General features: G+C 36.6%; 3 protein-coding genes across 4 annotated transcripts in view; all 3 read left to right on the forward strand.

Moving 5' to 3' along the window:
• LOC122634556 (DE-cadherin) overlaps nt 1-15,587 on the forward strand; it is a 133,799-nt gene extending 118,212 nt beyond the window's left edge. The window contains exons 2-16 of one of the 2 annotated variants that reach the window (XM_043823606.1): nt 4,713-4,789; nt 7,825-7,969; nt 8,074-8,312; nt 8,734-8,757; nt 9,316-9,504; nt 9,649-9,935; nt 10,054-10,324; nt 10,459-11,038; nt 11,118-11,299; nt 11,400-12,741; nt 12,824-13,047; nt 13,136-13,351; nt 13,445-13,784; nt 13,868-14,020; nt 14,089-15,587. In XM_043823606.1, the coding sequence (XP_043679541.1) occupies nt 4,713-4,789; nt 7,825-7,969; nt 8,074-8,312; nt 8,734-8,757; nt 9,316-9,504; nt 9,649-9,935; nt 10,054-10,324; nt 10,459-11,038; nt 11,118-11,299; nt 11,400-12,741; nt 12,824-13,047; nt 13,136-13,351; nt 13,445-13,784; nt 13,868-14,020; nt 14,089-14,231 (4,412 nt within the window). In that variant the 3' untranslated portion in view covers nt 14,232-15,587. The remainder of the gene's footprint in view (nt 1-4,712; nt 4,790-7,824; nt 7,970-8,073; nt 8,313-8,733; nt 8,758-9,315; nt 9,505-9,648; nt 9,936-10,053; nt 10,325-10,458; nt 11,039-11,117; nt 11,300-11,399; nt 12,742-12,823; nt 13,048-13,135; nt 13,352-13,444; nt 13,785-13,867; nt 14,021-14,088) is intronic. The other variant, XM_043823616.1, reaches the window with a different exon arrangement.
• A 416-nt stretch (nt 15,588-16,003) lies between these two features.
• Nucleotides 16,004-16,857, forward strand: LOC122637582 (adipokinetic prohormone type 3-like). The gene is made up of 3 exons (XM_043829798.1): nt 16,004-16,163; nt 16,417-16,636; nt 16,703-16,857. Coding segments are annotated over exons 1-3 (267 nt in total). The 5' UTR covers nt 16,004-16,161; the 3' UTR covers nt 16,748-16,857.
• Nucleotides 16,858-17,155: 298 nt separating this feature from the next.
• LOC122633232 (P cell-type agglutination protein map4-like) overlaps nt 17,156-20,801 on the forward strand; it is a 6,592-nt gene continuing 2,946 nt past the window's right edge. The window contains exons 1-6 of the mRNA XM_043820897.1: nt 17,156-17,395; nt 17,467-17,721; nt 17,864-18,163; nt 19,337-19,444; nt 19,556-20,110; nt 20,327-20,388. Coding sequence (XP_043676832.1) covers nt 17,296-17,395; nt 17,467-17,721; nt 17,864-18,163; nt 19,337-19,444; nt 19,556-20,110; nt 20,327-20,388 — 1,380 coding nt within the window. The 5' untranslated portion in view covers nt 17,156-17,295. The remainder of the gene's footprint in view (nt 17,396-17,466; nt 17,722-17,863; nt 18,164-19,336; nt 19,445-19,555; nt 20,111-20,326; nt 20,389-20,801) is intronic.

The following is a 20,801-nucleotide window of genomic DNA, read 5'->3' on the forward strand; positions in this document are numbered from 1 at the left end:
ATATATATATATATATATACATATATGTATATGTAACACATCATATATAAAATTCGATATTTCGTTTGGTATATTTCTATCGAAAACGCGAATCGATTCGATAGTTATCAATAGTTATCGGGCCTTTCAGGAAATATCGTTTCCCGTGGCTCCCGATCCAATATGAAAAATGCGAAACCGGTTCCCAGGCGTGCTCTAGCATGCTCTTTCCGATTACGATCGCTGATAACGCCTTTTGGAGAACGTATACGGAGATACATATATAAACGTACGAACGCAAACACAAATAAAGAAACAGTTTCTTTCTCATCCTTTTTCTCGGTAACGTGTTCTCACGTCGCATTGTCCTCGCACACACGACTCCAAACACCTCGCACATGTCCTCCACCAAAGAGAATTCCAATCTCGTACGATCCTACGAAAAAGATAGATCGTCCGTTCATTCTTCAACAAAGATTTCTACTTCCATTTCGATTTTACTCGCGATCGACACCGATTACGAAGATGCTTCTTACTCGGATAAATTAGATTCTCAAATTATGTTAAACTCGAAAAACGTCTGTAAAAGGACCTTGTTGAAATTCTTGCCAAATTAATTTCATAAGATAAAAGAAATATCTGAGTATTTCTTGTCTTCTTTAAATTATAAGAAATGAGACGATAACTCGACTGCTATTATTACTCCTATTATCAAACTATTATTCCTTTTTATTTCATTTCATTAATTAGAACAACTTTATTTACAGAGAAGAACTCTTTTCTAGGAAAACAATGATTTCTAGGATAGAAGACTCTCTCTCTCTCTTTCTCTCTCTGTCTCTCTTTTTCTCTCTCTTATTCTAATTACGTCACCGTAGGATCGCCTCGAATTTTTTGGCGCGAGAAATTACGACGATAAAGTTCGAGAACGTTTCTACGTAATTAGATATCCTGGTAGTCCGAGGGCCTTCCACCTCGACAATATCCTTAAAAGCTCTCTAAAGTGGAAGCATAAAGTTGCAGGAACTTTCGTAGAATGATTTTTTAGTGGAATGCTATTTGAATTATTGCATAAACGCGTCATTTTTCTCTTCTCGTGAATGAACAAACACTCGTAGTAGTTGTTTTCTCGCTCTCTAATGATTAAATGAGATGATCGATTCGTATCGTACGATCCATAACGATGAAATAAAATGGAGGTTCACGTTAAAAAAGAAAAAAAAAAAAGGAGAAGAAAAAAGAAAAAAAGAAAATAAAAGAAGTTTTACGATAGATGAATGAATTGGAAAATATTTCGATAACGAAAAGCGTTACGATCTATTACCAAAGAGTTTGAAAAAAATCGATATAATCGAACCTATTCGATAAATCTACTTTCGCGTGTCTTTGATAAATGTTTTTAATATTTCCGTTTAATCCTCTGATCATGATCTCATTTTTTCAATTTCTTTTTTTGTACGTTCTACTTGGAGAGAAGAGAAATTAGAAAAAAGAAAAGAAAAGAAAAATAAATGAATGGAAACTAACGACGCCAACGCGATAGCGATTAACATCCCATTAGTTTCGAGTACCGTTGGTACTCAATGGCCCATAAATTTCTCTCTCTCTCTCTCTCTCTCTCTCACACACACACACACACACGCTCGCTCGCGCGCGCGCGTACATACATACATACATACATACATACATACATACATACATACATACATACATACATACATACATACATACATACATACATACATACATACATACACATATACATACGCGCGCAATTCTTTCTCTCTCTATTTCTCTCTCTCTCTCTCTCTCTCTCTTTTGATGGTTTCCGAAATTGCGGATTTATGTGGGGCTCGTTATTGAATCGAGTTAGCCTTACGGTATGAAATTAGGCTCGTTTAGAATTCTGGTCGGGAGTGTGGGTAACCTCGGGATCGGCTTAGCGCATCGATAACGTGTTCGATAAAGTTACAAATAAAAGCGAACATGTCCGCGAGCGGTCCGTTTGCCTTTTTATCGTCTCTCAAATTTTTCCCTTTTTCTCTTTTTCCTGCACCCTACTCTCTACTTTTTTCATACTTGATTCTTTTTTGTTGCTCTTTTGTTCTTTTTCCTCTTTGTTTTTTTTTCTTCTTTTTTAATTTCACTTCTGCCTCATTGTTACTCCTTCTTTTGATTAACCCCCTTTTTCTTTTTTTTTTTTTTTTTTGTATTTTTTGCATTTCGTTGATGTAGCAAGCGTTCGTTCCGCACAAAAAAAAAAGAAAAGAAAAAAAAAGGAAGAGAAAAACACAATTAAAACGAGCAGCCCGCTTTACGCGTCGCGCATACGATACAAAAATCGAGATAGAATGTGTGAAGAAGAGATAGAAATATACATGTGAAGAAAGAGAGAGAGAGAGAGAGAGAGAGAGAGTTTACATATTTGGAGAATTTTCAAAACGGTATCTCCTATTGGCGATCTATTTTTCCGAATTCGATTCTAGCTTCAACGATTTTCCCGATGGAACGATAATTGATAAGCTATCAGCCAAACGGGTACGTTAAAACGCGACGGATCTCTCAGTGATAAGATTAATCTAGAGAGAGAGAGAGAGAGAGAGAGAGAGAGAGAGAGAGAGAGAGAGAGAGAGAGAATGCGGGAGAGTGGGAAACCAAAAAAGAAAAAAGAAGAGCGGGAAAATGATAAAGTTCAAAAAGTCACGTAGCTTCATAACCATAATTCGACGTTATAACGAGCTGTTATACGCTTTCGTTCACAACAAATCGTCATAGTCGTCGTCGTCGTCGTCATCGTCGTCGTCATCGTCGTTTTACAACTTATTTTCGAAAGAGCATGTACGCCAATGAGTTTAGGCCAATTGGAGCGGAAGGAGATATTGCCTGAGAATAGTGCCTTCGATCGTAGTGACTAGTACCGAGAACGAACTTCGATTGGTCTTCGAATGATTATAAATTCGAGTGATCGTTGTAGGATATCGACGACAACGATATTTATTTCTTTCTAATCCGTATGATTCGTCAAAGATTATACGTATAGTAGCGCGCGATAATACATTTACGATTACTACGATGATTACAATAGCATATAGAATTTATTGAATCGTAAAAAAAAATTGTGAAGAACCGGATTGAAATTCAATTAGCAATGTATTATTTTCACGATCGTCGTGCTTATCGGAACCCATTTTGTTCAAGCGTATTAATGAAAAAAAAAAGAGAGAGAGAGAGAGAGAGAGAAAGAGAGAAAGAGAGAGAGACAGAAAGTTCGTGAATAAGTTAAACGGCAGGATAGAAATTGCGCGGGAAATTCGAAAGGGGAAGAGGAGAGTAGAGGAGGAGAGGGGAATGGATGGATCGCGGCCGGTCGATTCAAAAATCGCGCGGGTTAGGCGTATTAAGTGCGGGCTAACCGCATTGCGGCGCAGCTCGCGCTCGATGGGAATGACATTGCTTCGTCGCCGTCACGTATTGCGGTCGGTGCATCGACGGAAGAGAAAGAGAGAGAGAGAGAGACAAAGAGAGGAGCGGTGTGAAACACGCGTTCGTCGTATACGACGAAAAGTAATTAGCAATAAATTTCTTCTGTCGCGACTCGGTACGCCATGATTGTTTTATGACCATTTCTAACCCCTTTCTTCTTCATCTTTCTCCTCTCTCTGTCTCTCGTACACATTCGTTTCAATCTTCTTTCATATAGAGATCGAGTAGATTCCTTTTTCTTTGGGTCATTCATCGAGTAATAATACTTTTCATTTCTCGAATCGATCGATCGTTTGTTCGATCGACGTCCGATCGAAATCTTAAAATAGACCGGTCAGCTGATAAAAGGAAAACTTTTCTTCGAACGAAAAGCAACGAGTATAGACAGGGTCGTTGCTTCAACACACTCATCAATCACCGAAGACTTATCGAATCTCGTTCGGACTCGGACCGATCCCATGCGTTTTACATCGATCAGTGGCTTATCAACGAGATGTGTGTTTGCGAAAAAAAAAAAGAAAAAGAAGAGGAAAAAGAAGAAAGAAAGACAGAGAAAAGGGAGGAAGGTTCCCGTGCATGCTATTGTCGTTGAAAAGCTATTCCCACGTCTGTCGTAATGCGTACTCACGCACCTGCCTACGTTTATTATAATAGGTCGAGATCTCTCTCCGTGAAAGATTGAAATTACGAGACAACTTGAAAAGGGTGGGATATTTATCTCTCTCTCTCTCTCTCTCTCTCTCTCCTTTTTAGTGCTTTATTTTCTTCGTACGTTCGTTATCGTCTATAAATTCTATTTCACGATTATAAAAAATCTCTATATACGAAATTGAATCGTTTAATCCGTACTTGATCCGTAAAGTGTAAAATTGAAAATAGGACAATTGTACATTAGCTTGAATACACCATTAATCTTTGACGTATGACGAGGAGAAGATATAAAGAAAAAACAACAAAAATAGGCTTTCCATCCTTTCCGGCAGAAATTCACGATTCGTGAAACTGACACGCGAAATAGCAGCGTTACGTTAGAATAGAAAGGACGAAAGGGGAGAGGAGAAGCTCGACAGTCGATGGTGATGGTTCATAGTTGGAATAGTTCCGTTGCATTAGTTTCACGTAGAAACTAGAGAGAGACTCGGTGGTATATACCTCGCATATAACGTGTCTCATTGCGTTGGCCTATCCCAAGCCACCTCGTACAGACTGCAATATCCTAAATGGGCCGTATCTCGTTCTTTATGTTACAGCCGATGCAACGAGATTGAGACACTCGAGGCACCTGGACGTGAGATCGCTGTTCCTAAGCGAGGAAGAGGAATTAGTGGTGAGTGCATTTTCCATTCGTTCTTGATTCGATTTTTCCTTCCTTATCGCTCACTCATTCTCTCTATCTCTCTATCTCTCTCTCCCCCATACACACACATACTCTATTTTTTTTTGTTCTTTTTCTCTTTCTCTTTTTTTTCTCTTTGCCTTCCGAAGCTTTTCTTTCCGATGTCTCGCAGCTTTCTCGTTTACCGCTATCTCATTCTTCTTGAAACGAAGTGAATCTATCTATCTATCTCTTCCTCTCTCTCTCTCTCTTTCTCTCTCCCCCTTTCCCTCTTTCTTTCTTTTTTCTCTTCCTTTCTCTCACGTTCCAACGGAACCTCTTCCAGGCGAGATAATGGATTTATCCTATCGTTGATTTTCGCGAGATGTCAAATATTTACAAGCGCCATCACGCCTGTTACGAGACAGCTCCTTCTCTCTTTCTTTCTTTCTTTCTTCCTCTTTCTCTGTCTCTCTTCTTGCTGCAACTTTTCCGTTTTTCTTTATCGCGAGAGATCGAATTGTTCCTTATTTTTAAAGGACTACATTCTGTCGCGTATCCATAGTAAAACATTTGTTTAGTTTTCTTCATTCTTTCTTTCTTTCCTTTTTTTTTGTTCTTCTTTCTTCCTACCTTCTTTCCTTCTCCTTTTCTTTTTCTTTTTTCTTTTTCTTTTTTTTTTTTTTTCTTCAATCTTCTTCGAAATTTTTCAACATCTTGAACACCTCTTATCTCGAGAAAAGGCTTTCTATTTTTCCCACCCACTCCTCCCCCTCCCTCTTTCTACGAAAGATCGTGCCTCGATCTCATCGTTTTATCGGAAAGTGCATCTCACCGGCTCAACACGCTTTCCCAATTATAGTTAATTCCGTTGGCGCCCTTCTATATCCAGAAACATCTCCGACCATTCTTATCCATCCGATCGAGATAACATGCACGCTTCTCGTGGCTCTTTTTGTAATTTCGTCGATAAAAAGAAAGCTTCTAAAAGCTTTCTTTTTCGTACGTTCCGCTTGGTGTGACTTCTACGTGTCGGTAAGGAAGATCCCTTTGTTAACAGTCGAAAGAGGTTATCGACTAAAATACTGAGTTTAAATTGAATTAAAATATTGATAAAAAAAGAAAAAAGAAAAAAAGAAGGAAGAAAAAGAAAGAAAGGAAGAAAGACGAAACAGAAATAAATATATGAATAAAAAGAGAATAAAAGAGAGAAATTTAGTGATACCCAATGGACGCTTGTAAAACAAACAAAGAAACAAAAAGACGAAGTAATAAATCCAATGGACTTGCCGGATCGTCGATCGTTACTTCGATCTCGTCCCATCGAACTATTCTCCTTTCATATTTTATCTCCACCCCATTGTGTTTCCCCCTTGGGTTGCCTTTAATTTTGCATCGTCGAGCGAGAAAACACGACGTAATCGGTGCACAGTGCCGCGTGAGTACGCTCGATAGAAAGAGATAGAGAGAGAGAGAGAGGGAGAAAGAGAAAGAAAGAGAGAGATTCGGAATCGTGATTAATGGCGCGCGGTTTATAAGCGCGTAGAGCACTTTAATTTATGAGGCGTCTTATTGCGGTAGGTCCGAAAAACTTGGCCGATTAATCTCGGCTTTTGTCCTTCCGTCGAACGAGAAACTTCCTTGTTATTCTTTTTCTCTTTTCTTTTTCCTTTTCTTCTTTCTTTTCTTTTCATTACATTTTCGTCGGCTTTCTATACGTCTTCATTTTTATTACTTTTATTTGCTTGGTTATTTCAAATTACTTTAAATATTTAACAAATCGTTCTTTGATTTTATTTAATATTATGTTTAAGATTTTATTAAAAATATATATATGCATATGTATGAATATATATATATGTATATAAAATATTATGTATATGTAATGATGGGATCTGGAACGCTTCAGTCGCTTCGGATAAAAAAAACAAATAACAACAACCTCGATGAAGATTTTATTCGAAGCTTAACATTGTTGACGTAGGTTTAGAAGTCTTAATAAGTCTTGCATTTTTCATTAGTTTCGTTATACAAGCGACAGTGGATATATCTTTTGTGCGTGATATATCGAATTTTATACCGCTACATTGTTATTTTTTATTTAGTAATAAGATTTTATTCAAAATGATATATTTTAATCTACTTCTTCTGGTAGAGAGATCTTCTATTCGGATTACTCGTTACAACTCGAAATTCGAGTTGATATCCTGATCTGAATATTCGGATAGTTAGATTTGAATCTGAATATTTGAATATCCAGTTTTCGGATCTGTTATCAAATATAAAGTTCTCCTCATTTGAATTCTAATGAATCGCTCAACATACAAAGATGTTTAGTATAAATTTATTTATTATGTCATATTATCACTAATGACATTTGTCACATTTTAAAAATGAATGAGCCACCTTCAACGATCGTTCCTTAAAATTACCCTTTATAATAAATTTATTTTTTTTGTTTCATTTTATGTTCTCTCATTCCCTATATATCAATATTCGTAATATGTACTTTAAGCTATACAAACGAGTAAAAGTAATAAAATGTATTTATGATAATTGACATTTTCGGGACTTTCTTTAATAATTTATGTCAATGATATTGCTCGAACAAAAGTAAATCAAATAGCCTCTATGATATTGATAACTCATTAAGCTTTCGAAACTTATCAAAACTCTCTCAAGATTCTAAACCTATAACGATCAAAACTTCCAAGAATTTCAAGCTTCGAATCATGTTTGAAGTTACGACACAGATTCGAAACAATTCGAAGTGCCTCATCGTAAGTCCATTGTAGGAGTCCGAAACGAAAGTGATGAAAATCTTAAAACTTCACGAGAAATGCATGCTTTGAATCAGGTTCGAAGTATTCCAAATCCCATATTTAATCATACAAGCTCATAATCATAATCGTTCTTATTCCTTGTCACATTCAATTGTATGTCACTCTCAGATTATACTCGAAATCTTCTCAACGACATATGACTATTATCGGATATACGCACACAGTAGTTATCTTTATTCATTCTTTTTTATTTTTCATCGGCAGGTGCAACAACAAGGAAAGAATCACAATCACAAACCTATGTTCACCAATTGTTCGATGTACGCTGCTGTCGTAAAAGAAGAAGAACCAGCAGGTACAGTGGTCATTCAGGTACACGCAGAGGATCAAGACCCACCGGATGAAGGAGGTAAATAATAAAAGGATTCAATTTCGCGTTATATCGAAGACTTATTTTCGTCGACCCGGTCACAGACGGAAAATGAAATATTCTTCTTTATCTGTTCTCTTTAGGTACGATCACGTACGCCCTCGTCACGGCTCACAACGAGAGATTGAAGTTCGAGATCAACAATACGACAGGATTGATCAGAACTACTCAAATCTTGGATAGGGATGAACCAGCACGTGAAAAGGAGGTTTATCTTACCGTCCTTGCAACCGATAATGGAATGCCCCAGCTTGATGATGGTTGTACCTTCAAGGTCACAATCGAAGATGTCAATGACAACCAACCAGTGTTCGATAAAGTGGTGCGTGACTGAGAAAATTGCTCCCGTCTATTAACCTGACTCTCCTGCGTCTGGACTCGTTCAGGGAACGCAAGAATTCCCTTGACTTCTTATTTTTTTTTTTTTTCTTTTTTTCATTAAATCTTAAAGAAAGAAAGAAAGAAAATCTCTAATCGTTTTCAAAGTTCATAACTTTTCTTTTGAATTTGTACACGTTCGTGACTGTAATCCTTCAAGATTATCATTGAAAAAATAGAATATAAATTTCGATATGAATATTGAATCATGAATGGCACTTTTAAAGTTATCTCATAAAAGTTAAGTTCGCGTTCCATCAACGAGTCTTCCCTATTTGTTTACTAACAAATCTGTCGCTCATCTCATCCGTTAACGCCGTACTAACAACATTTTTGCTCGATTTTTCTTCTCTTTCCGAATTCAGGTCTACCGTGGATATGTGTGGAAGGTTGGTTTCGAAAATCCGGTGTGAATGGGATTTTTGTCGAATGATATAACGAATGTATATGTTTCTCTGTCCTCTTTATTTATCTTTCTTACTCTTTTTCTGTCTCTCTTTGTCTACCTCTTTGTACCTTTAGGCACGCACATCTTTTCATACTTCTCGTACTATGAAATATTTCCTTGAGATATCTTTCGAAGAGCTTCTCGATCACGAAATTCTCGAAGAATTCCGTGTCAAAGGGTGGATCCATGACATAGAGAAAGCTCTTTGACGAGGAAAATAGGAATAATCTAATCGCATGTTAAAATGAAAGGAAGAAATTTTTCCTATCCTTGTAAAAGCATCTTTTTCGAAGCTCGTATCGAAACTATCGTCAAAGTTCTATCATCTATGGATGTCTTCTATGTCTTTTCTTTTCGTTTTTTTTTTTTTTTTTTTCTTTGCAATGTCAATGAACTTATACGCGCATGATTCATTTATGATTCGCATGCGACTCGTATTTCTTCGTTAAATTTTAATACTCCGAACGATATCATCTGTATTCTTTGAACTTTATCGCAGGCGTACAAGGAATCGGTGCCACAAGATCTGCCGTTGAATCGCGAGGTCATGAGAGTTTCTGCGACCGACATCGACGACGGTAACAATTCCGTCGTTCGTTATAGCCTCTCACCGAGCAAACCTGATGACGGTGTTTACTTCAGGATCGATCGTAACACCGGCGTTATATATCTCAACAAAACCATAGACGTAAGCATTTCGGCAAAACTATGGATACGGTGATATATCGTAAAAGAGAAGAAAATTTCTTCGCCTAAACTAAAAATAAATTGTTTTTTTTTTTCTTCTTTTTTTACTTGCTGACATTAACGAGAGAAAAAATACGTTTTCTAGAAAAATCCAGATTACACGTTTTCGATGACAGCCACTGCAGAAGATCAAGGTGAAAATCCAAGATCGAGTATTATAAGCTTAGATATTCGTGTAGTCGAGTCGCACAAAAAGGCGCCTGTTTTTCTACCAAGACCGATGGAGCCGATCAAGCTGTTGGAAAATTTCAGTGATTTTGGTAGTAGCATTGTACAGCTTCAAGCTGTCTCGAACATCGACGACAATCCGGATCTTCAATTCGTCCTTGTTCCTGGTAAAACGGAACAAACCAACAAGGATAGCACATTTCGGTAAGAAACGAGCAACATTATCGCTCTTAATGCTGTATACCTACGCGTCTCTCGCGATTACGACAATGATTATGATAGACATTTACGCTTTATCCCTATTTCTATCTATCTCTTTCAGTCTCGAGTCAACGAAGAACACAGCGGACATAAAATTAACGAAGCATCTAGACTATGAAAGTAACAAGGTATACTCGTTGATAGTTCGAGCGTGGAACAATTACGACTTGGCCGCCGAAACGGTGATAGATATAGAGGTTCTCGACGTGAATGACAATGTACCGGCCTTTCGAGAGCTCACAAAGGGTAGTGTTCTTGAAAACGAACCACCGGGAGTTCCCGTTATGCAAGTACGAGCCATCGATGCCGATGGTACCTCGGCTCATAATAAGGTACGCACTGTATATTTTCAGAGACAAGACAACTTTCAGTGTATATAACTTTGCATTTTCTTCGTACATTTTCATTCTCTTATTATTTATTCTATTTTATTTATTTTTTTATTTTTTTTTTTTTTTTTGTTTAGGTCACCTACGAGTTAAACGATTTTAAGGACCTATTCGCGATCGACAAATATACCGGAAATATAACGACCCGAACGACCTTCGATAGGGAGACCCAAAGTACTTACAGCGTTTGGATTACCGCAACTGATAATTCACCTAGCGCCTTATACAACACCGGAGAACACAACAAAGTGCAGCAGTTGTTTCGTATCGAGATCGCTGATAAAAACGACAATGCGCCACATTTTACCCAAGCCGTTTACACTGCCAATGCTATTTTAGAAAACGCCAATATAAATTCCGTAGTGATCGAGGTAAAAGCTTTGGATGCTGATACTGCCAGTCCCGTTACGTACAGTATCATCCAGGGTAACACCAATTATAGCTTTTACATTGAAAGTACTACCGGAAAGATCCGTGTTAACAATCCGTTGGATTACGAAAAAATCACGGAATATAATCTAACCGTGAGAGCGTTCGATGGCGTTTACAACGATACCGCGAACGTTAAAATCTTCATTGAAAACGTAAACGACAATCCACCGGTTTTCGAAGATTTCGAGACCAATCCAACGATCGAGGAGGAAAAGTTAGTCGATGGTGAGTACGAATTTTACACGCTCGTTTATGTTTCTTATCAATTTATATTTCTTTATCAATTCCTATACTTTGTTTCCAGGTTGCATCACGACCGTAGTCGCCTACGATCCAGATATAAAGGATAGAAACGCCGATCAACACATAGCTTATTTCATTCTAAAGGACGATCAAAAACCCCTGCTAAGTATCAATAAATCCGGTTGTATTACATTGAAGAAACCACTCGATCGAGACCCACCTTTTGGTTATCCCGTATGGACGGTAAATTTCTAACGATATATAAATTTCGTTCGTTAGTCTATTTCATTCTCTTTTTCATATTTCGTATTACTCTTCTTCTTCTTCTTTCTCATTTATGCAGGTGATGGTGATGGCACGTGACGAAGATGACTCACCAACGGCTCTACGAGAATTAGCTACCGTAAACATAACTTTAATCGACATAAATGACAACGCTCCCTATCTCGACATGACACACGTAGTCTGGGGTGAAAATAAACCACCCGGCAGAATAACAGATTTGAAAGCTCGAGACAGGGATTCCGATGAGAATGGACCGCCATTTAAGTTTTGGATCGACGAGACTGCGGACAAAGAGATTTTATCCAAATTTGATATTCGTGACAACGACCTTCATGCTTTGGTCACTTTCGATCGTGAGGAACGGAAAAGTTACAACATTCCAATAGCTATAATGGACCATGGAAAACCACCGATGACTGGAACTTCTACTTTGACGGTGATCATCGGCGATGAGAATGATAATCCTATGGAAGAGGGTTCGAGTTCGATATTCGTTTACATTTATAAAGGTGACGCGCCTGACACAAAGATCGGACGAGTTTACGTTAAGGATTCCGACGATTGGGATTTACCCGATAAACATTTTTCTTGGGCATCTTCGACGCATGAAGGCTTTGAATTAGATAAAGAGACCGGTATGATAACTTTGCTCTCTGGTACCTCGAACGATACCTTCTACATGAAGTTCCTCGTTACGGAAGAGAGGTTGCCTAAAATTCCTCGACATCATGTGTACGCTTATGTTAATGTTACGGTAAAAGAGATTCCCGAAGAAGCAGTGATTAGATCCGGATCTGTGCGTTTCTCTGGTATAACCGCGGAAGAGTTCGTCGAACCGGATCAAAATGGTGTCAGTAAGAAGGATATCTTTCAGGAGAAGATAGCCTACATGTTGAATACGTCGATAGATAATATTGATGTTTTCACCGTTCTTCATTCTCCTTATCACAACAAGACTTTCTTAGATGTTAGATTCTCAGCACATGGTAGTCCTTATTATGCTCCCGAAAAATTAAATACTATCATGTCGCAACATTCCACGGACATTGAGCGTGCGATGAAGGCAGATATATTGATGGTGAATATCGACGAGTGTCTCTACGAAAAAGTTCATTGTAACAATTCTTGTCGAAGTTTTCTGAATCCCAGTAACGTTCCTTATCCGGTTTATACGAACACCAGTTCCTTCGTTGGTGTCAAAGCCATCATCGAACCGCAGTGTACTTGTCATGTCGCTGAACCTATCGTCTGTTTAAACGGGGGTACACCATTAACTGATAGATGTGAATGTCCTCCAGGATTGGAGGGTCCACGGTGTGAATTATTAGGTATAGGTTTCCATGGTGATGGCTGGGCTATAATGCCGCCACCTGGTCAAGCCTGTGATGACTCGCACTTAGGTAAAAATTTACTGAAAATACGATCGATCGTGCGTCCGGTAAATTGTTGTGCTCTACATGTGATTTTTTTTTTTTTTTGTAGGTTTGGAGATCACACCGGAAGTCGAAAGTGGTCTCATATTTTATTTCGGTCCAATGATCTACAGTCCGAAATTAGGAGTTCAAGATTTTATGGCTCTAGAGATTCAACACGGTTATGCAGTACTCTATGTTGACTATGGTACGGGCACTATAAAATTAAATCAGAAACAAATCAAATTAACCGACGGCAAGAGTCATAGGATAGATGTTTATTGGACTAAGACAGTGAGTGATCTAATTTTAATTGATTTAATTTCAAAATCATACTCGAGCAGTTTGTTTTTTTAAACGATAATATAATTCTTTGTTACAGTCGATTGAAATGAAAGTAGATAATTGCGGCATATCAGCTTGCATGAGTTTGACTGCGCCAGAAGGTTCCAATGAGTTCCTTAATGTAAATAGTCCGATGCAGGTAGGCGGTACATTAACGAATCTAGCGTATTTAGCAAAGAACTTGGGGTGGCTTCACAAACCTACTGAAAAAGGCTTTGTCGGTTGTATTAGAAATATGACCATAAATGGAAATGTAAGTTGTCTTCGATATTGGCAATATAAAAAATGTGAAAAGATGTATAATCGATCATCTAAATGCTAAAAAAAAAAACTATCTCTTTCGTAGACATATAATTTAGGAATGCCAGCATTATCAAGAAATATAGATCCAGGTTGTGATCATGGAATGGCAAAGGCTGTGTCATTTGGCATCGACACCAACTTTTTAGTTGCAATCCTAGTTTGTGTAGCAATTCTATTGATATTGTTGCTAGCGGTAGTAGTCCGCAGAAGAAAGACTGATGACCTCTACAAAGATATGGATGATATAAGAGATAACATAATTAACTATGAAGACGAAGGTGGCGGTGAGGTAGACACTGGCTACGACTTGAACGTTTTAAGAGCTATTTACGATGCGCCACCGATAGAATCTAAAATAGCACCTGTTGGTCTTCAGGGTAGAGGTAATAAAACGAGAAGTCAGATGAATTAATTTGTATGCTTGACAATAACGTACAGAGAAAAATGACTATTTCACAATGTTTAGCTCCTGACGAGGTACCGGATATCTGTGGTTTCCTAGATGGCAAGAAGGAAAGCTGCGATAAAGATCCCGACACGAATCCGTTCGACGATGTTAGGCATTATGCTTACGAGGGTGAAGGAAATTCCGACGGCTCGTTATCGTCGCTAGCTTCATGTATGTATCGTTATATATAATCGTTTCTTAATATATGATTAATAATATATTTCATTTATACGCTACAGGTACCGACGACGGAGATCTCAATTTCAATTATTTATCAAATTTCGGACCAAGATTTAGAAAACTCGCCGACATGTATGGAGAAGAATCTAGTGATGAAGAGAGCGACGGCGTAGGTGAACGTGAAAGTGAAAGCTGGTGTTGAACAGCGGACGCATTCGATAGACTTTTATGAATACTTAACCCTTTGCAGTCCATTGTCATGCTGGACACAATAGATTCTTTTTCCAGTTCCATTAACGCTGTTGTGCCCAGCGTGACATTAGTTTAAGGGAAATCATTCACCAGGACATGTAAACTCGAAGTAAAAGCTGGGTTCCTGTCTTTGGGACGAATATTTTTTTGTGCCGAGAAATTAATTTGATAACGCGCTGACGTGGCTATCGAATAAAAGATCCAATCGTAACATTTTTTTTCATTCACGCATATCATCCGCACTCAACAAACACATACATACACGAATAACTGATATTTCATTGTCTATTTATTCAGTGAATCGTTGCCTCGATTTTTTCACGATGATATAACGGGTCTTTTATCTGATGGACCGATGGCATCATATCGTGCAACTTTCAGGTTTCAATTTCTCGATACGGGAAAGCATGTCCTTTCTGCGATAGAAATCCTTACTTCGAACTTTCAGCGATTGCTGATTGCTAACGCTGATACTGATACTTCAGAATGAAATACGAAATAGGTAAGCCTAAACGACTACAGGAGAGTATAAATATAATTTATCAAAATAATTGTGTTGTAAAATAGACTAAATATATAATTATGTAGTTATAATACGTATGTATGTATCTATGTATCGCGTGTAATAGGAATGTAATTATGGATTATGTAATGATATATTTACTCAATTTTATATTAAAATTATTTTTTTAAATTATATTAATTTTTTCCTACAGTTGTTAGCCTACCTATTGTGTATTTATATATCTGTATATAAATATATCTACATTATAAGTTGAATCGAGCGTAATAAAAGCCTACCGTTTCTTGCATACATTTTTCGGCATTCCGTTTTCGGCAACGTTTTGCGCATAACTTTCGCACCTATCTCAGCGATTGTCATCCTCTAGCCTATTTTTTCCTCTTTATTTTCTTCTTTATCTAACCACGTACCGTCGTCGTTGAAAAGCATGAAATAATTTCTCGAATAAAGTGTTTTAAATATGTTCAAATCTGTCTCATTCAAATGTCTTTTTATTACATTTGTCAAAAATTTTGGATTATTTGAATGTACTTATCTATCTTGTTTGAACAGAACAGAACATATACGATCGAAGAAAGAAAGAATTCATTAAGACGACCAATTGTATCCAGCTGCTACGATAAGTAACAAATTGATAAGAAACCTGTAGACTCTTTTTACGTTGCTGCAATAATCGATAGAGAAATTGCAACATTTCATTTCGCCCAACCTACAAACATTACGATTGACGTTTTGTAGTTAATAAATATTTGAAAATAAAAGTGACATAAGAATAAAATAAAATTGTATATTAAACAATACATACCATTTTACACAGCTGAATTATTTTACGTAGCAATATTTTATTTTCCAATGGTGCTTATGATCTTACGTTTACACAGCCGGCGATAAAGATAAAATTATTTTTGTCAATATGATGTAATCTGTCTGAATTACAAAATCCTAAAAGCTATCACGCATGATTACTTGTGAATGGAAACAATCTTAACAATAATCGCAAAAATAATATTTCTCTTTTTTTTTTTTATACATAAATCATAAATATATAAATTACGAAATATCGAAACAATAAAAAAGAAACAAGATTACGTTCGATCGATGATCAATCGCAATATATTCGTTGGTATTGCACAAAGAATGACGATGGGGGTCGATCTTACGGTCTTCTCACTTCGTACATTGAAATTAGTTGTACGTTAGGGGTGGAATTGTGACGTAAACGAAAGACATTGTAAGATGTAGAGGGGTATAAAAAGAGCTATTATACGTTCCCTTGCTCTCAAACGTATGTTCGATTCTGCTACGAAGGAAGCTGTCCTTTTAAACAATATCGAGAAAGTATCAACACGGATTCGAAATGTGAGTTTCAAGTTTTAAAAGTTGATTTTAAAATCTTCATTTCTTTTATTTCTTTTTCCGTTTTCGAATAATTTCTCTACGTGGCAACAATTTCATATATGAGTGAGTAAGAAGCATAATCAAGTGCAAATGTTAAAATTTAATATTCGTTTATCTTTCTACGTAAAGATTATACCGTAGATGGTACGTTGATCATTTACTTAAGAATCAAAAAGCCTCTACTTATCAGACAAACGTGAAAATGTATTTTTAGGTATTCCAAGAGCCGATCGAACGTCGTTACCGCAATATTGCTCGTCTCTTTGATTCTTTTGACTTCTCTTCACGAGACGGAAGGGCAAGTGAATTTTTCGACAGGCTGGGGCAAAAGAAATCAAAATATTCCAACTAGTAATACAAATAATCCGAGGTGTATGCCACAACAGGCCAGACCATCCTTGGAACAATTGCTCAATTTGTATAATTTTATTCAGGTAGATACTTGGAATGTGATGTGTTTTTCATGTAGTCTCGAGACGATTGCAAATATTATTTTTCAGATTGAGGCGCAAAAGATCGTAGACCGTCAAAAATTAAACAAATGAGATGAGATTCGTCAGACCAACGGCATCTTAACTAGGATCATCGGAAATTACAAGGATTAGGATTATCAACGTTATTTAAATAAACTCTCCAATGTAAATTGTCGAAGAAACAATTGAGATTAATGAATTGATTATTTTTCGCTCTCTTTCGTTCCCTTCTATCTCTTCTGTTCCCTTCTCCCTTCGATTTGTCTCGCTCGTTAATCTATTCGTTAAAATAAAAACTAGCCACGATGGTCATCCATTACGAGATTCCTGACGAATCAATTTTTTGTTGGATGTATTCGATTGGAAAGCCTCCTACAGTTTTTGTTGATTTACTGATACGACGAACAGTCAAGACAAATTAACTGCTTCAAAGTATATATATGTATATATGTGTATATATATATACTTGTTTGAATAATTTTTATATCGCACAATACAACTAGAGTATCATTCTATTGAAGAAGAGCAAAGAATAACGATCGAACATATCCACTTTCGGTGAATGCTTTCATTTCGTCTTTTCGTTCTCGCCCATTATAGAGGCAAAACAAATTATTACAATGTGGAGGATCATCTGCCTTGTAACTACTTTTTTAACGTTCGGATACGGTTTTTCTGATCCATCTGACAATACCTCTGAAGCTTTTCCATTGGAATACGGTAATGGAGTTATATTTTTATTACGAATAAATTTTTTATACGATTAATTATTTTATTGAAACATTTCACAGAACTTGAAATACAAGATAGTTACACCTTCCATTTGTTCAAATGCGAGGAAGCGGGTAACTTTCCTCATCCTCTCAATTGCAAATTGTTTTATGAGTGTAGTTTATACAAGCATGGACGTTACCGTCGTTTCCTTCGTAAATGCAAGATAGGATTTGTCTTTTCGACAAATTTAGGTAAATGTACTTATCCTCAAGAAAGTGGGAGATCAGAATGCATTGGTAAAGGAATCTTAACGACACCATCACCGCCTACAAGTAAGAGAATACTTCTTTGCTATAGAAAAAACTGATTATCCTTCTGGATAAAAGCAATGAATAAAACGAGCGTCGATAAAATAAGTATCGGTGTTAATAATAAAAGTTCATCTTGCTTATTAACTTTCGTGATATTTTTTAGAACGTCCTTCATCTAAAATAACTAAAGTGCCCACCCATCGAACTACTACACGCAAAAATAAAACGCATTTAAAAACTACTATCCTACCGACTTTGCCACCGAAAATAGAGTGCCTTGCGGAAGGTTTCATGGCACATCCTACGGACTGTGCGAAATATTATGTATGTATTGCGCGAATCGATAATACATTTCAAGTCTTTGAAATGAAATGTAAACTCGGGACAATATGGGATCGAGAAAAGGAAATTTGCAGCCATCGTTGGAAAGTACGAAACCCTCGTTGTGGCCCATATATTACAGGTAAAGTAAAGAAAACTTTCTACCATAACGTGAAACACCGATATCTAAATCGCTTATAATTGCAACTAGTGATAGGATCTGAAACTTTTCAAATCGCTTCAAATTTGTATCGTGTACATGGTAACAACTTTGAATCTGATTAGAAGCTTAAAAAGTTTAGGTCTTGATAAGCCTTTAGTTTTTTGTCACTTTCGTTATTCTACCAACAGTGGGTTCACGACGATATACTTCAAATTGCTACGAATCTGTATCGTAATTTTGAAGCTTGAAACTCTCAATAATTTTGATCGTCATAAACTTTAAGTCTTGAGAATTTTGAGAGGAATTTTCTATAAAATAAAAAAAATAACTTTGTTATAGTTACGATAATTTCCAAAAATAATCATTCAAGTTCGCCCTTCCATTTTTAAAATGTGTAACAAATATCATTAGTAATAATATAATAAATGAAATAATATAATATAATATTTTCATGTGTCAAGAAGTTAATCAGAATTCGAATGAGAAGAACTTTATATTCGAATCATTATGATAAAAGATTCGACACCGTGTACTTAATACTTGGATTCGATTCCAAGTATCCGGATACTTAAAATATTACATTAAATAAAATTTTTGTTACTAAACAAAAAATAAAAATGTAATAGTCTAAGATTGTAGAATGTAGAAATAATCTATTATCGTTAGTACAACGAAAGTGATAAAAGATTTGAAAATTATCAAGGTATTTAAAAGCTCGGAATTATTTCAAAGTTATGATACAGATTCGAAACAATTCGAAGAATTTCAGATAACACCACACAAATTTATTCTTCCTCGTGCAATAAAAATGACGGAAGATTCCAGACTAATCAACACTTCGAAACCTACGTAAACATTTTTAAACTTTAAATCACGTACGAAATACGCATATTTTTCATTATAAACATAAATTTGAAACAACAATAGATATTTAATATTTAATAACTACTTATTAAACATATACTCAAGGGAAAATTCCAATGACTAATAAATGTTGTTAAGGATAATATTGGAAAATGAATAGACAGCAAAAATATATTATTTGATTTTTACTTTGAGAGGAAATAAAAATTGTCTAAATTTAAATATTTAATCAACTTACGTGCGAGATTCATTAAAGTGATGAAACCTTCAACAATCATTTTATCCCAGATGAACCAACTACTAGAAGTACTAAGGATGTTACCAAGTCTACACAGCGTTCTACACATAAGCTAATAACTGAAATTCTTACCTCTACATCGATTCAACAAACAACAGGTAAAAGCTTTGACATCTTTCTGACTAAAACTGTAGAGCAATCAATTAATTTATCAGTAACAGAAACTGGTTCTATTTTACCAATTAAATAATTAACAAATATATCAACAGGTTTAACTACTGGAATTGTTACTCAAACATCACCGCATTCTGTAGATACAGAAGCAACTGTAACAATTCCACCTTCCTCGACAGATGCAAGAACTGATAAAAGTACTGAACCTGTTACTCAGACCACAGAATCATCAACACCTAAACCAATGACTGAGACAATTACACATTCATCGGTTAAACCATCGACAACCCTATCAACCAGCCCGAGTACTAAAGTCGATACAGAAACTAGATCGCCTTCATCGGCTGAATCCTCCACAGATCTATTAATTGGGACAAGTACTGAATCTTTAACAGAGATTGCAGATGTGTCAACAAGTACACCAGTAACTCAAAAAGGTTCTTCTTCATCAGAGGAATCATCGACAGATCGAGCGTCTAGCACAAAAATTGATCCTTCAGTAGAACCATCGACAAAATCATTGACAAGTACAAGTACTCCAGTTGGCACGATAACGGCAAAGTCTTCTACACTTACAACAGTAACAGAAGCTGTAACGTCTTCATCCGTTAAGCCAGCAACAGATCTACTAGTTGGAACAAGTACTGAAAGTAACACCCAAACTTCTAGGCTTTCGACAAGTACACAAGATAATGAGACAGTTCGTCCATCTTCGGTCGAGCCATCCACAGATCTTTTGACGAGTACAAGTACTCCAGCAGGCATTGTAACAGTTGAGCATTCTACACTTCCACCAGTAACACAAACAGAAACGTCCTCATCCGTTAAATCGTCTACAGACCTACTAGTTGGAACAACTACTGAAAGTGTTACCGGAACTTCTGGTCTTTCAACGAGTACATCAGAAAAGGAAACAGTTCGTCCTTCTTCAATTGAGCCATCTACAGACCTATTGACAAGTACAAATGCATCACCAAGGACAGTTACAGCAGAGCATACAACAAGGACATCGGAAAGAGAAACAACAGAACATTCAAATGTTGACCCATCCACTAAAATAATAGTTGTTACAAGTACCATAATTGTCACTGAAAAACCACAGCGTCCGACGAATATGACAGGGAATGAGACAGTATCTCCTTCATCGGTTGAGCCATCCACCGATCGATTGACGAGTACAAATACTCCAGCAGGCACTGTAACAGTTGAGCATTCTACACTTCCACCAGTAACACAAACAGTAACGTCTTCATCGGCTGCAACAAGTACAGACCTAACAGTTGGACAAACTACTGAAACTATCACTGAAACTACTGGACTTTCATCGAGTACACCAGAAAG

The sequence above is a fragment of the Vespula pensylvanica genome, chromosome 1 (assembly GCF_014466175.1).
Source record: "Vespula pensylvanica isolate Volc-1 chromosome 1, ASM1446617v1, whole genome shotgun sequence".
NCBI lineage: Eukaryota > Metazoa > Arthropoda > Insecta > Hymenoptera > Vespidae > Vespula > Vespula pensylvanica.

Bases quoted from the DNA above. Each gene is read 5' to 3' on its own strand.
- LOC122637582 (XM_043829798.1), top strand. The intron at 16,637-16,702 runs GTAGATACTTGG...ATTATTTTTCAG, and splicing joins ATTTGTATAATTTTATTCAG to ATTGAGGCGCAAAAGATCGT.